Source organism: Canis lupus, chromosome 25 (assembly GCF_003254725.2).
Source record: "Canis lupus dingo isolate Sandy chromosome 25, ASM325472v2, whole genome shotgun sequence".
In the NCBI taxonomy this organism is placed as follows: Eukaryota; Metazoa; Chordata; class Mammalia; order Carnivora; family Canidae; genus Canis; species Canis lupus.
The window spans coordinates 29,028,427-29,045,715 of record NC_064267.1 but is presented as its reverse complement, the minus strand read 5'-3'; the positions used below and the strand labels follow the sequence as shown (position 1 = coordinate 29,045,715).

At 34.0% G+C, this 17,289-nt stretch overlaps 1 protein-coding gene and 1 non-coding gene across 9 annotated transcripts in view; both read left to right on the top strand.

Moving 5' to 3' along the window:
* The window catches only part of FZD3 (frizzled class receptor 3), a 106,690-nt gene that overhangs the window by 62,481 nt on the left and 26,920 nt on the right, over positions 1–17,289 (top strand). For all 8 annotated transcript variants that reach the window (XM_025462976.3, XM_035719299.2, XM_025462973.3 and 5 more), the window contains one exon: positions 14,089–14,237. In XM_025462976.3, coding sequence (XP_025318761.1) covers positions 14,089–14,237 — 149 coding nt within the window. The remainder of the gene's footprint in view (positions 1–14,088; positions 14,238–17,289) is intronic.
* Positions 16,969–17,150, top strand: LOC112670221 (U2 spliceosomal RNA). Its single transcript, XR_003142815.1, has one exon. It is a non-coding gene; the product is annotated as a U2 spliceosomal RNA (small nuclear RNA).

Here is a 17,289-nt window from a genome sequence, read left to right as displayed (position 1 = left end):
GAAATACCATTTTTAAATATGTATATATCCAATTAGTGCTATTTATTGACTAGTCTTATCTACTGATCTGTAATGTGCCTTTGTCATATGTCAAGTTTCCATATGTGAAACTTGTTTCACTATTCCATAGTTTGTTTTCTGTCCTTAATTTTCTACCATTGTCTCAATTACTATAGCTTACCATAAGTCTTAATATATGATGGGGCAAGTAGGTGACCTTTCAAAGCAAAATAAAAGGCAGATAAAGCAATGTAGTATAATCAGTGTGCAAAATTTGGAGTCTGACCTCCATTCTAAAACTGTTGTCACTTACCACCATGATAGATTCCATATGAGCCTGATCAACAGTTTATTTTTATGTGGGCTTTAGGGAACCACAGGCTTAATATAAGCCAACATTTGTAATGAATCTTTTAAAAAAGAAAGCAAACCAGACAGAAAATAATGTAAAAGAAGGTTATATAAGATGACATTAAATAAATAATAAATACAATGAAAGCAAACCTAATGCAATATGTGTATCCACCAGTATAGATTCCATTTGATAGGGAAAATGGCCAAGGACTCTGCAACCTGATTCAGAGCCAAAGTCTCAGAAACAATAATTGAATTTAGGTCAGTACAACAGCCAAAAATACACCCTTGGTGGTTTTTTTCTTTGCAAGGCTTTTTTCTCCCTTAGAATGAATATTTTTTTCTATATAATTAAAAAGAATTTAAGTCCCAGGGTCTTTGGTGGATTAGGATCTAATTTTGGAAAAATGAAATATGGAAAAATACCTTCCTATTATGGTTGAATAAAGTCATATTGCAAAATTCTATTGATTAAAATTAGATGGCTTTAGAGGAGATCAGTTATTCAGTAGAGTGTATGTAGGCTTTTCACAGCTAGCCAGACTGTTGTAGAAAAATTACAGTAATTAAGGAGCTTAGAGTGGATGGTGATTGTTTCCCTTCTTTTCTGGGACGCTCTTTTGGTTCCCAGTAAATAGATCAAAGAAATATATCAGGTGAGGTTTTTTTGCATTGTTAAGGTGTTTTAAAAGGACAATTATAAATGAGAGAATAAAGTTTCTCTTTTGTCCATTTTAATTGTATGAGGAACTAAGGTATTTGGTGGGTTTTTTCCTCAGAAAAAAAATCCATGGTCATGCAATTCATTATAGGCCTATTTTTATTTATTTATTTTATTTATTTTTAAAGATTTATTTATTTTAGAAGGAGGGAGAGAGAATGAGCTGGGAGGGGTAGAGGGAGAGGGAGAACCTAAGCAGACTCCATGTTGAGTGCATGGAGGGGCTCGATCTCACAAGCCTGAAATCATGTGATCATGTGATCAAGAGATCACAGTGGCCAGGGTGAACTTTTTAAAACATAAATGAGAGGATGTTGTGCCTTCAAACAAAACCCACCAATGACTCTTAGAATAAAATTTATCATTTTTACCATTGCCTGCAGGGTCATATTTAATGTGGTTCCTGCCTACTTCTTTGACTTACACTGCCTACTCTTCTCCTTGCTTGCTTAGCTCTAGCTACGCTGGTCTCCTTGTTACTGTTCTTATGAAACAACAGATTTGTTTTCTCAGGATTATTGTCATTGCTGTTCCTTCTGCTTAAAACACTCCTACTGCAGAGTATACTCCAAATCCCTGTTTAAATGTGTTTTTGGAGATACCTTTTCTCACAATTTTTTTTTTAAATTTTTATTTATTTATGATAGTCACAGAGAGAGAGAGAGGCAGAGACACAGGCAGAGGGAGAAGCAGGCTCCATGCACCGGGAGCCCGATGTGGGATTCGATCCCGGGTCTCCAGGATCGCGCCCCGGGCCAAAGGCAGGCGCCAAACCGCTGCGCCACCCAGGGATTCCCCCTTTTCTCACAATTTTGATTGAAAATATATGGCCCATGCACTGCACTATCTCCGAAACCCCATTCCCTACCCTGCTTTAGTTCTGAGTTAATTACTCCATTATATATATTTTTTTATTTCCTTGTCACTTGGCAACACTCTGACCTCACTCTGTTGCCACCTCTCTCTAGAATGTATGCTCAGTGGGGCAGGGAATTTTCTGACTCACTTACTGTTGTATGTCTTGTACCAGAACACAGTAGGCACTCAGTATTTAAGTGACTGAATTAGTGACCTTGAACAAATCAATTCACCTCCCTTGACTTTGATTCCACATATATATAAAAGGGATTAGACTGTATAAGATCTCTGAAGAAAAGTATTTTAGGCAGATGACCAGTCATCTGTAATTGAAGGCAACCGCAAAGTCATTAAGTTCAAGCCTGCTATTCTTTAAATTATTTTTTTATTTTAAGATTTTATTCATTTATTCATGAGAAACATAAAGAGAGAGGCAGAGATACAGGCAGAGGGAAAAGCAGGCTCCCCTTAGGGAGCCCTATGTGGGACCCCATCCCTGAACTCCAGGATCACGCCCTGAACTGAAAGCAGAGCCCAACCACTGAGCCATCCAGGCATCCCTATTCTTTAAATTATTTGACCAAGGTCACATTGCTCCGGCCAGTGCTCTTTTCACATTACATAACACCTCTGATTCTGAGCTCAACTCTGATTAAATCTCCCTCCATACTTTACAGTTTTACTAGTTTTAATTTTTATGTTTTTGGCCTTCTTCCTCACATTTACAAATAGTTGTTTTTCTTCAGTCATTGTTTTTTCACCATTCACCAAATACAGGCTGACGTGATTTGAAACATGCCTCTCAATAGCCTCATTCTTCCCCTTATCTCCCTCCATTTTTTTTTTAATTTTTTTTAACTTTTATTTATTTATGATAGTCACAGAGAGAGAGAGAGAGAGGCAGAGACACAGGCAGAGGGAGAAGCAGGCTCCATGCACTGGGAGCCCGACGTGGGATTCGATCCCGGGTCTCCAGGATCGTGCCCCGGGTCAAAGGCAGGCACCAAACCGCTGCGCCACCCAGGGATCCCCTCTCCCTCCATTTTTATAGGAACTTGCTTTCTCTTCGTTGTGAGTCAGAAATGTATAGAATTATGGTTAAAATGTATGTGTTAACTAGTATGATAGATTTTTAAATAATAGAGAATAGCTTTTGGAGCAAAATAAGATAGACATAATAAAAAATTAGAGGCTAGGCTCTAATTCCCCTAGAAAATTTTTCAAGTTTAATAGGGTTATAGATTATTAGAATAAACTTAGGATTTACCTATTCTAACCTCTTTAGTTTTCAGGTGGGGTAATTTAAGTGTATATAATAGCATGAGAAACACTAGGATGAATGAAGATAAACAGTTGCTTACTTCAGGACTTCTCAGAGCCCTAATTATCTGAATGTGCATGTGAATCTCCAAGGAGGGATTATAATATCAAAATTTTATTTTACCATGGACTATCTTATTATGGACCTTTTAGTATCTTTTGGGATAATAGTACTCCATATACCACATGTTTGAGTATTTATTAGGTGTCAAGTACAGTTCTAAGTACCTTACATGTTTTAACTCATTTTATATACTACCTATAGTCATTTGTTCTTATTACTATGTGAAAATCTGTGTTTAAGAAATAATGTGCCATGGTGGAAAATGCAGGGAAGTCACAAAAAGGGGTGTTTGTGTGTGTGTGTATACAAATGCAGAATATAAATCCTGGGCATTGAGTCCTGTACAGTTCATCATCATGTTTTCAGTGTAGTTGATCATTGATCTGTTTATCTGAAGCTTAAATATTCACTATATACTTTATTAAATATGAATATAATTTTTATATTTTCCTTAGAGAATTCATTTATAAAACATTTACTGATACTACCATAATCCAGATTTATGTTATATGACATGAGTTTTTGGCATTCCATTAATATGATGAAAAGTTTTCCTGATTAATATGTTTTATAATGTTTATTATATACATATGGTTTTCTCCACTTAATAAAATATTCCAGAATATCAGGAAAAAATTATTGTAAAACATATTCAGAGAAAAAACACACCTCCCCATCAATATAACCAGTATTTATATTTTTCTAACACTTTGATAGCTTCTCTAGAGATATACATTCTCTTGCCTCCAGCCAATGAACTACACATTTTGCTCTTGTGTAGTTCTTTTCCTTGAATTGGACTTTCTTTGTGACTTGCTTTTGATTAGTAGAATGCAGCAGAAGTGATTCTGTATGACCCTTGAAGCTAAGTCATAAGAAGCTTTGCCATTTTTTTCCAAGTTTTCTTGGAATGCTTTCTGTGGGAGGAAGCAGCCTCTAGTAAGAAGCCAACCTGCTCTGAAATCACAAAGTGTGGAATTCCAAACTAGTCATGAGATATACGGTAAGGCTGTGTGAAGTGAGGAGGAGAAGGAGAGTGGGAGAGAGATCCCATCCAGCTCCCACCTTTTCCAGCAATCCTAGCTGAGATTCCAAGTATTTCAGTGAAGAAATACTTATATATATGTTCATTTTAATATTACATTTAGATGATTCCAGTCCCATCTGTCATCCAACTGCAACTATGTGACAACCCAGATGAGAGTTACCCAAATGAACGCAGTCAACTCAGAGATGATAAGTTTCTGTTTTAAGCTACTAAGTTTTGGTATGGTTTCTTACTCACTAATAGATAACTAGAACAATCTATAGTGGTATTTTACAAAAACACCAAAAAGTCATGTTTGACATGTATATAAATAATAGATATTATATAGAATTTTAAAATTATAAATGTGATCATATTTGACACATTCATCTACCCTTAGTAGTGTACTAGAGCTGGCTTACACAGACTCACAAGAGATAGTTGTGCTTATCTCTTCATGACTTCACAGTAAGTGATGTCACACTGGTAACTTGCAAGTGGCATGGTTGGTGAATTTACACTACAAAATTTGTAGATGCTGCAAAACAGGACTCTCCATCCAGAGAACCAGTTAAACATTTACAAGCATATCACTATATCTTCCTTTTTCCACTTTATGTTACCATTATTGAATGGCTACTTATCTGGTTATTTGAATCATCTTAATTTATTTGAACAATCTCCTAGTATTAACCTATTTCTTTAGAATATATTTTAAAAAAAAGACTTTGTGGCTCAAATGTTGTACACATTTCACTTTTTAGTAAGTATTATGAGATTGTCTATCAGAAATATACCAATTTATATACTGCCCTCCAATGGGGATTTTTTCTCATATCCCATCCAACTCTTATTTTTATTTTTGGAATGCTCAGACTTAGAAAAATGAAGTTCTCTATTTTTTTATTCTTAAAAACATGGGTCAAAACCTAAAAGTAGAGTATATGGGAAAAGGTTTCGCATTTATGCCTGTCTCCCACCTGCCTAGTGCCCTTCCCAAGATGACTTGAATGTCACAGGGAATTATATGTACTTTCAGTGATGATTATACATGTGCAAACAAGTATATTCCTTTTTCTTTTGTACTTGAATGGTAACAACTATACACACTTTTCCATCCTGCTTTTGTCATTTAACAATATACCTTGGAGGTTAATACCTAAAGTGAAAAGGTTCCCTCAGTATTTGTTATGACCTCATAATATACCATGCGCTGGATAAACTACATTGTCTCTAATATTTTACTATTTCAAACAGTTTTTGTATATCATTTCACATATATGTGAATAGATCTACAGCATAAATTTTTAAAAGAATTCCTTGATCAAAGGGTTTAATTTTTTAGATATAATTGACATATGACATTATATTAGCTTCATAAAGGATATAATTTTGATAAATATTGCTAAATTGTGTTTTATAGATGTGACATGAATTTATATTTTCATCTCCAATACATGAGAGTATACCTCTCCACACATTTGCAAATACAACATACTATCAGACTTCGATCTTACCTATCTAATTGGTAAGATTACCATCAAATAATTTTTAATTTTTTAAACTATAAGTGAGCTTGAGCTCTTATATTTGTATTTCATTTCCTATAAACTGTTCATATCTTTTGCCAGTTTTCTTTAGTAGACTTTTATTTATAGAATTTATTTATTAACAAAATTAGCCCCTTTATCTGCCATAAATTTGTAACAATTTTATATTAGCTTTTTGTCTTTTGACTGTTCAGGAAGTTTTAGTCATGCAGAAATGTTGGGGTTTTATGTAGTCAGATTTATCTATCTTTACTTTTATGGCTTCTAGATTTTGTGTTATAACTAGAAAGTCATTCTTTACCCTGAGAATATGAAAGCTTTCATCTTGAACTTTGTGGTTTCTTTTTGTTGTCATTTAATTTTCTTTTACATTAGAATTTTTGATCTATTAGAAATTTATCTTGTTATGACATGTTATGGCTTCAGTGCTATTTTTTTCTAGATACCTATCTAGCATCCACTTTTTGAATAATTTCTCTTTTTTTCTGAACAGTTTGGAATATCATTTAAATACTCAAACTGTGCCCATTATTAATTACACAATTATAGTTCAATTTTACATATTTCTATTCTCTTTCAGCATTTTCCTGTTTAGACGGACTTGTTTGTTCTTCTGTATGAACTTTAAAATCATCCTGTTTAATACCCAGATAACTCTGTTGGTATTTTAATGAAATTGTGTTCAATTTAATGGCTAAATCAAGGAGAATTTGCATTTTTATAATAGTGATTCCTTCTAGCCAAGAGCATGTTTTAAGGGGAGTACATTTTAAAACTTCTTCCAAAAATAAAAAAATAAAAAATAAATAAAACTTCTTCCAGTACATCACTCACTTATCTTATTAAGTTTATTCCTTACTAGGTGTTTATCTTTTTTGTTACTGTGATTGTATTAGTTTCCTAAGGCTGCCATAACAAAATACCACAGACTAGGTGGTTTAAACAACAGAAACTTATTTTCTCAAAGTTGTGAAGGCTGGAAGTCAAAGATCAGGGTGTCACCATAGTTGGTTTCCTCAAAAGCCTCTGTCTTTGTTTTATGAGTAGTCATCTCTATTTCCTCACATATCTTTTCTAGTGTTTTTTTTCTTCATATGGTCTTTTTTCACATGGTGAATCCTTGGTGTCTAGGTGACTAAATTTCTTTTCTAAGGATACCAGTCAGATTGGTTTAGGACTCACCCATATAACCTCATTTAACCTTAATTACCTCTTTAAAGTCTCTATCTCCAAATAAGTCCTTTTGAGGGACTTCAACATATGAATTTTAGGATGGCACGGTTAAGCTCATACAATGGCAAATGAAGCCCTTTTTTGCCTACATATATATGAAAGTGATTTCTGTATTTTACTTTGTACCTCACCACCTTGCTTATGATATGTAATAGTTTTTATCTTATCTCTTAGATTTTCCAAGTATAAAATTATATTACTTATAAATTAAAGTAATTTTATCTCCTTTCTATATTCATAATCTATTTCTTTTGTCTAACTTCAGTCTGTTAGAACTATTGAAACAAGGTTAATTAAGAGTGGTGCTGGTACATATTATTCTATTCCTGACCTTAATGAGAATATTTAGTGGCTCCTGGTATTCCCATTAAGCATGATACTTTTGGATTGAGGGAGAATTATTTTGTCACGTTAAGAACTTATTCACCATCTATTTGTATGTTTTTACAACTCTTAAAAAAACAAAAATAGGTGTTTAGTTTATTAAATGCCTTTTGGCATACGTGAAAATGATTATATATATTTTTTCCCTTTGATCCAGCAATGTATGGAATTTATAAATTGGTCTCTTAATACTGAACCATCTTTGTATTTTTGGTTTTGGTCATGGCATATCTTTTAAATTTGCTGTTCAATTCTATTTGAATAAAAATTCATAAATGAGACATATAGTTTTATTTATATAATTAATTTTGTTTATATTTTACTACCATTTATTTTTGTTTTCAGGTTTATTTGAATGGAATTGAGCAAAGTAATCTCTTAAAGCTATTTTAGTTTTGTTAACATTGTTGATATGTATATCCTTGTATGTGTGTGTATTTGCTATTTTCTTCCCTTTGTTCTATTTTTACTCAGTTTCTGTTTCTTATTTTGCTTTATTGACAGATAATATAGTTAATATTCCTACTTAGTCATTAACCTATTGATTTAATATTTCTTGTTCTGCAGAAGTTTTAAGTTTTTAACATTCAAAACTATTAGTCTTTTCCTTTTATGTCTTTTTTGCTTCATGTTACTTTTTAAAAAGGCCTTCTGCACCGCCATTATAAAAATGTTCTTCATTCTTTTCATACTTTTATGATTTATTATTATCTGTCTAGAGTTTATTTTTTTTCTTGTGAGAGGTGGCATCTAAATTACTGTTACCAGGTGGATTGCCAACCATACTAACATCATTTATTAAACAATCTATGATATTTTCCCCATTTGAAATACTTTATCATATACTTTTAATATTCCATGAAAAAATCCTATTGCTCTTTTTTGGATTGTACCAAGCTTATAGGATTAATTTGGGGGATAATTGAATTGACATATTTAAAACATTAAATCTTTGCATGTAGAAAGATGGACTGTATCTCTAGTATTTCAGTTTTTCTCTGTGTTCTCTAATAGCATTTTATCATTTTCTTGTATTTCTTGCTGGGTTTATTCCTAGATATTTCTTGCTTTTGTTTGTTATTATAAATGAAATTGTTTTCATTATGTTTCTTCTCTGGTTACTGATACGTAAGAAAACATTTGATTTTTTTATATTAATCTTGCCCAACTTACTGAACCCTTTGATTGTTTCCTTTTTCTATTGATTTTATTGGATTTTCTGGATATCTTTTTGTCTCATGGTTCCCAATACTTACACCATGTTTTTAAGTTTTGTTTCTGGCAGGGCATCTTATCGAATTGACTGGGACTTTTGGAATGGTAGCCTTGTCCTTGGTAGCAAAAAAGTAGGACACATGGGGAGAATAGCTAAAGCTACTTGAACATGAAAGAGGCATACTTGTATTATTTTATCAATACCACCATACTAATTATATTCACAGAACAACTATATTGAAGCAAATTAGGTAAAGAATATGAGTAGATGACTTCTAAGTTTAAATGATTAGTTGAAAGTGTAAAGAGAGAATCGAGGAGTGACTTTAAGAACTCTTGTATAGAGGGTAGTGGGGGAGCAAAGGGTAGAAGAGCAGGAGTAGGAAGTCAAGAAAAAAAGTAATGAAGTAAGAAAATAATGCCTCATTAGGAGAGTAATCTGACTATGCAGTGTTATAGAAGCTGGTGGGAGGGGACAAAAAGTTTTGTAATGTATGAGATCATCAATAAATGATGCTATATATAGAAGTATTTTTTTAAAAATGTGAAACAGGGGCACCTGTCTGGCTCTATCAGTAGAGTATGTGACTCCTGATCTCAGGGTTATGAGTTCGAGCCCAATTGGGTATAGAGATTACTTAAGAATAAAATTTTTTAGAAAATGAAACAATAGAAAGCCTTTGTACTTTTTAATGGGGAGGTTATTTATGATCTGCTTTAGTATCTCTTCACTTGCTTCTTAACTATAGTTCTTAACTATTCAGTGTTTTTTTTAATTTGCATTTTCATTTAGATCATCAGCTTGGTAGGAACATTAATCAAACCTTACATCTGTTTTATAAGTCACGGGGTTTTGAACAGAATTATTCTTAGAGTAGTGGATGATCTATAAATATTTGCTTTTTGATTTTTAGGTAAATTCTAAAGGAATTACACCAAAATTCTAGGTTATAAGTATAATTTAAGTTCTATGTTTTGAGCTTACTAGGCTAACTCTAATCATATGCACTTATAGAGAAAACATAAAATCAGTTATATATAAACCATAATAAAAGTTTTTAAATATAATCAGTCTAAAAGACAAAATAAACTTATTTGTGTAATAGAAATGCAAATTGAGGGATCCCTGGGTGGCGCAGCGGTTTAGCGCCTGCCTTTGGCCCAGGGCGCAATCCTGGAGACCCGGGATCGAATCCCATGTCGGGCTCCCGGTGCATGGAGCCTGCTTCTCCCTCTGCCTCTCTCTCTCTCTCTCTCTCTCTCTCTGTGACTATCATAAATAAATAAAAAAATAAAAAAAAAGAGAAATGCAAATTGATGACTAGGATGAAAAACATGGGCCTCTTGAACTCCAGCTAGAGGTGATTGGACATCCAGTTTCTGGGGTATAATGGGAAGTGTGTCATATGGAAGTCAGAGGGCCAGAATTAGCCTCATTGGTTAAAATTAGAAATTGGAATTGAGGCTCCCCTGCTCCCTGTTCCTGAAAGGAAGTGTGTAAAAAGTAATAACAACTGTTCCCTGAAGCTGTAGTTAATATAAAAATATTTATCTAGAGATGTGAGGTCGCCAGTACAGCTGTAAGACCAATACTTAAGCCAAACTGCAATGATTCAGTACTGAGTCCCCAGTAACCAATAACGTCTGAAGCTCACAGTCACCAATATGGAACCTGGTTTGTTTGGTTTTTTATTTTTGGAACCTAGTTTTTGAAGATGTACCTGTGTGCACTGGTGAAGACAAAAAGTCATGAGACAGGCTAAGATAAATGGAGGGAGGAAGGGAGAGAGAGAGAGAGAGAGAGAGAGAGAGAGAAAGGAGAAGAGGGAAAATTCTCAAACCTGCAAACTAAAATTTCAATGCACAATTCAAAAAAGAAAAAAGCCAAACCTAGAAAGCATACAACAAAATCAACAGTCAGAAGATGGATTTGCTCCCAGATGAAATGAAAGTAGTAAACGAATTTTTTAAAGACTTATTTAAAAATAAGTATGTTTAGGGACACCTGGGTGGCTCAACAGTTGGGTGCCTGCCTTCAGCTGAGGGTGTGATCCTGGAGACCCAGAATTGAGTCCCACATCGGGTTCCCTGCATGGAACCTGCTTCTCCCTCTGCCTGTGTCTCTGCCTCTTATTTCTGTGTCTCTCATGAATAAAATAAAATCTTAAAAAAAAAAAGTATGTTTAGGATTCTCCAAAAGGTAAATAATAAAAACCATTTTAAAAGAATAAGAAATAATGATACATTAGCAGAAATGAAATAAGAATACACAAATATAAGAACTAATTAGACATCTTAGAATTGAAGTTATGGAACTTAAATCAGTAGATAGAATGAATCTTAACATAGACATGATTGAAGAGGGAATTAGTAAAGTAGAAAATTCCTCTAAAGGGTTCACCCGGAATGCAGAATATAGAGAGACATAGAATGCTAAAAATTATGTAATTATGTAGTTAAGAGACCTAAAAAATAAGGATTGAGGAACTTCAGTATACACATCTAATGGGAGTTATAGAACAAAAAGCTGTAATAATGTCTAAAAAACCTAATGTCTGAGAATTTTCCAGAATTGAAAACTTGGGTCCTTAGATAAAAGTACACTCTGTATGCTAAGCAGGAGAAATAAAAATCAATCACAATGAGAGACATTCAATGGGAATATAAGGTGAAAAAGATAAAGAAAAATTTTAAAGCTACCAGAGAGGAAATAAATCTCCAAAATATTATCAATTAGACTTCTTAACAGAAACAATAGAAACTCGAAGATAATGAACTAATGTTTTTAAAATGCTGAGAGATAACTTTACCCATCTATACTATCATTCAAGACTGAGGGCAAAATAAGGACATTGTCAAAGACTAAAATAATTTATCTCTGGCATACCTTATTTGTAAGAATTTCTAAAGATCATCCTTTAGCAAGAAGTGAAGGGAACCCAAAGGTAGGCATAGGGTGTACTTTTTAACAAAGTTATAGATAATAAAGATAACTATTTTTACAAAGGTTGTTTTGAATTTCTGGAAAATAATAAAGAATATAGGTAGCTAAAGTATGCTAGGAGTATTTTCTTACTCTAAAAGATGGAGATGCTGATCATTTTAACTAATTTTTAAAAATAAAACCAAGTATATTTTAAATATGTATTTATTGAGTACCTACTACAAGCTGGCACTGGTCTAGATGGTAGGGATAAAAGAGTGGGGAAAGGGCAGCCCGGGTGGCCGGGTGGCTTCAGCCCAGGGCCTGATCCTGGAGACCCACGTCGGGCTCCCTGCATGGAGCCTGCTTCTCCCTCTGCCTGTGTCTCTGCCCCTCTGTGTGTGTGTGTGTGTGTGTGTGTGTGTGTCTTTCATGAATAAATGAATAAAATCTTTTTTAAAAAAGGGGGAAAATAATCTTTTCATGGGGTGTACGTTTTAGTGGGAGTAAACCATATACTACTTAAAAGCAGTATAACCAAAAGAGACAGACTTGAAAGAAATACATTGGCAAATAGGAAAAGATACACCTTGAAAATATGCTGCCATGATGAAGTGAAAAGCTGATTTGGCTTTGGTAATGTCAGATAAAAATAGTTTAAGGTGAAGAGCATTAATAAGCAAAATGAGCAGCTAGAGCATTATTGAATTTAAACACCTAACATAGGCTTGAAAGTGAAAACTGACAGGATTAGAAGGAAAACTGACAAGTCCCTAGTTATGTGAGAGATTTTGCCATGCCTCTATTAAAACAAGATTGGTAGGAAAAAATAATAAAAATAAAATAAAACAGATTGGTAGGGACACTTGGGTGTCTCAGTTGGTTAAGCATCTGCCCTTGGCTCAGGTTATGATCCCAGGGTCCATCAAGCCCTGCATTAGGCTTCCCTGCTCAATGGAGAGTCTGTTTCTTCCTCTCCCTCTGCAACCCCCTCCCTGCTCGTGCATGCTCTCTCAAACGAATAAGTAAAATCTTTTAAAAAATAAAACAGGTAAAATTAATTGAGAATACAGAAAAATTGAACGACAGAACTAATAAAGTTGATCTAATACATATAGAAAATTTTGTACCCAACAGAAAGTATGTGCTATTTTTTTTTAAAGATTTTATTTATTCATGAGAGACAGACAGAGAGAGAGAGAGAGAGAGAGGCAGAGACACAGGCAGAAGGGGAAGCAGGCTCCATGCTGGGAACCCGATGCGGGACTCAATCCCGGGACCCCAGGGTCACGCCCTGGGCCAAAGGCAGGTGCTAAACCACTGAGCCACCCAGGGATCCCCAAGTATATGCTATTTTATTTTATTTTATATATATATTTTTAGTATATGCTATTTTAAAGTTCACAAGAAATACTTACAAAAATTCATAGTGTCTTAAATCAAAAGGAAGCCTTCAAAGTTTAAGGTAACCAGAATGAAATAGACCACATTTTCTGACCACAATAATTAAACTTGAAACCAACAATAAAAAGCAACTTTTAAAAACTCATCTGACTAGAAACTAGAAAATGTACTTATAAATAACTCATAGGTTAAAAAGAAAGCTTGAAAACACCCAGCAGAGTAAAATAAATAGGTGGGAGGAAGGACTATAAAAGATAAGAACAGAAATTAATAAAATGGGAAAAGATTACTACTTTCCTACTCTTACATTGTAATGACCAATGATAGGACTAACAGAATTAGCCGAGAAGAATATAGGTATTATTTGAGCCTCTATCCCTATTCATGGCTTGTATTCTACATTAATAATCTTTTTCTTTAGAAGATAGCATTGTGGGCAGCCCGGGTGGCTCAGCGGTTTAGCACCACCTTCAACCCAGGACATGATCCTGGAGACCCGGGATCGAGTTCCACGTCGGGCTCCCTGCATGGAGCCTGCTTCTCCCTCTGCCTGTGTCTCTGCCTCTCTCTCTCTCTCTCTTTCTCTCTGTGTTTCTCATGAATAAATAAATAAAATCTTAAAAAAAAAAAAGCATTGTGAGCTAAGAAGAAAAATATGACTCAAAACATATGTCAAATTTTCAAAGTGTGTATCTTTTCCATATAATGAGAAAATTAACTCTGGAACTCTATAAGTGAAAATATCAAGTCTGTAGAATTACTATTTTTTTTAATTTTTATTTATTTATGATAGTCACAGAGAGAGAGAGAGAGGCAGAGACATAGGCATAGGGAGGAGCAGGCTCCACGCACCGGGAGCCTGATGTGGGGTTCGATCCCGGGTCTCCAGGATCGCGCCCTGGGCCAAAGGCAGGCACCAAACTGCTGCGCCACCCAGGGATCCCTAGAATTACTATTTTAAAAAAATATTGATAATGGCCTTTGATAGAAAGTTCTTTTTACATATTTAAAATATTTTTCTTTCCCTTCTTGTAGGTTACTCAAATGAGTCGTCCAGACCTGATTCTCTTTCTGATGAAATACCTGATGGCTCTCATAGTTGGTATTCCCTCCATTTTTTGGGTTGGAAGCAAAAAGACATGCTTTGAATGGGCCAGTTTTTTTCACGGTCGTAGGAAAAAAGAGTAAGTTGAAATAATCACAGTGTTCACAAGCCTCATATTCACATAAAATGTGTTGCTTATGTGAAAACAATTTGGATTTGGGGGATGTGTTTCAACGTGATTGTAACCTCAGCTGCTACCAGTTATAATCTGATTAGCAGAGTAGCATGTATTAATGAAAGTTTATCTAAGAAGAGAACCAAGTAGAACCAGGCTTAAGATCTACACCTCACTAATTCAGAATATTTGAGAGAAATCTAGTCTCTTATTTTCAAAAACTTAAATTACAATTTTCTTAAAAACAAATTAATGCTTTTATATATATTATTACTTGATCTTCTCAATATTCCTGGGAGGACTGGTATGTATTATTTCTGTTTTATGGATCAAAAACTAAGACACAGAGGTTAAATGCTTTGACCGAAATCATACAAGTATTAGGTTAGACTTCCTTTCCAATTGCCCATTGTTCTTCCAAGTATACCAGAAATTATATGGATAACATGTTATTCCATTATGATAAAGTATACATTAAAGCCAAAATAGAAAAATGATATTGAATATATTATAAAATGATAATGAAGTGAATCAAAGAAATTATTATAATTCATCTTTGGCCACACTGTGTATTAGAGTGTCATGGTAAAAATATAAAACTTGTCAAAGCAATCTCTTGAGGACATATTTATGGAATCTTTAGTCATGAAGCAAAAGAAAGCAAGCCCCTGGAATATTCATAAAGGAATAAAAGATTTCAAACTTTTTACTCCGTTTAAATCTTATGTGGATACTATACCTGAATTATCTCAAATTCCAAGTTAATGGAGTCTATATGCTTATGATTTTACTTAAACTAAGTCTGTGGAAAATAGGTTTGAGAGATAGTCTATAAAACTCTTCAGGTTGTATTTTAAATTGTGCCTTATATGGGTTAATGTACTTTTCCCATACAACTTAAAATGCCTCATTAACAAAATCTGTATTTTCTAAAGTACCAGTAATTATCCATTTCTGTTACACAGATTAGACTGAGACAAAATAATCCCATTTTTTATTTTTATTTTTATTTTTTATTTATTTATTTTTTTAATCCCATTTTTTAAATATACATTTCTTACTACTGTATCTGAGGCTGCTACTAGGGGTACCAGATAATGCATTTCTCCTTTAAGTAACAGTTTCATTGAGCACAGAAGGAAAGAAGGGAATAAGAGTTATTTAACAACAACAAAATGTGTTTCCTGGGCATTCATTTTTTAAGAATGTCTTGATAGAATGCTTACTATGTACCACGAACTATGTTGTGATACCAGGGATGCCAAGTCCCTGCCTTCATGGGAAAATCCTTGTGGGATTTACTGTGACTTATCTGTGTATTCTTTGAAATATTTACATTTTAATCACACTAAAAGATAATACTGAGGAAAATGGCTTGTATTAAACATTCCTGGTCATCTCTGGACCATACACAAACAATTCTTTAATAGCATTATATTGGAAATTCTAGATAGAACTAATCCCACTCTTATGGGGCTACTCCTAGTTATTTGCTGGATGCTGGTTGGGCCAGAATATTTTTGAAACTGGTTAGAATTCCCAAGACCCTTCTATTTGGTTTTCTGTGACCATGGATCCCCACCTAACAAAGTCATTGTGGTTCTACAAGCCAGGACTATGCCTTAGACTAGAGTGGCAGTTCTTTATCCTGGAGCTTGAGTGTGAGCATCCAATAGCTATCTCTAGCTTTTAAGTTATCTGCTTTAGCCTTGAGAAATAGCTATAAGGTAATTGTGATAATGGTTACCAATTAATTGAGCACATTCAATTCTCCAAGTACTGTTCTAAGCATTTTATATATTATTAAACCATTTAATCCTTCAAACAGCCTTGTAAGAGAGATCATCATTTTATAGAGAAGGAAACTGAGGCATGGAATCAGGGTTTCATAGTGAATGCTGAATTGAGATTCAGACCCAAGTAGTCTGACTCTAGACTCTCGTCTTTGCTCTTATCCCTTTTGTTATGTACTATGCTATAAAGAGACTAGTTTCTAAAATTGTGCTAATTGAATTAGTGTTTTCCCCCTAAGTGAAGCCACATTTAAGATTGTGTTTAGTAATTCTGACACTGAAATATTTTTAGAAATCTTATTTTGGAATTATCTAGATCGTATCATTTAATTTCTCTATTTTCTTATCTATGAAATGAGGGGACAAAACTTTACCATTTGAAGATGGAGTAAATTTTTGGCATGACCAGATGTCAGTCTGAACTAAATTAAAAAAAAAAATAAGTTTAGAAAATAACGTTAGCAACCAAGACTGACTTGGGATGTATGATTATATGATTAGGGCCATTGATGACCAGAGAAACATATACTTGTTTGGTTGGTTTTTTTAAAACTGTCTTTGACTTGTTCTTTCTTCTATCTAGTTTTTGAAACTTTGATTTGAGGAGATATGTGTGTATATATATGTGTGTGTGTGTGTGTGTGTTATATATATATTATGTGTCATATATAGATATGTTATATAAAATATTTTATCATTATAAATATATTTTATCATTACCTTACATTTAGCTTTTAAGTTATTTAGAGTGCAAGAGTGTGAGGGAGGGGCAAAGGGAGAGGAAGAGAGAGAATCTCAAGCAGGCTTCACACCCAGTGTGAAGGGCTTGATCTCACAACTCTGAGATTATTTTCAGAGCTGAAATCAAGAGTCAGACACTTAACCAACTGAGCCACCTAAGCATTGCTTCTTGGCCTTTTGGCTAAGATCAAGTGTGAGCCACCCTAGCACCACCAAGCTATTTAAACTTAAGTTTGACTGTTGATTTTGTTGTATGACTTTGGAAAGTTCTTTAATCCTTTAGGACCTCAGTTTTTTCATCTATGACATGGAGATCACAGTATTTATACTTAATAGAGGTCTATTCACAATAGATATATAATATCCTCTTAGAGATACCCTCTTAGAACATTGATCTCCATAATAAAAACATTAAGAAGGATCAAAGGAGACTTTATGTAAAACGCCTGGCACAATGTGGGTACCCAACAAGTATTAACCAT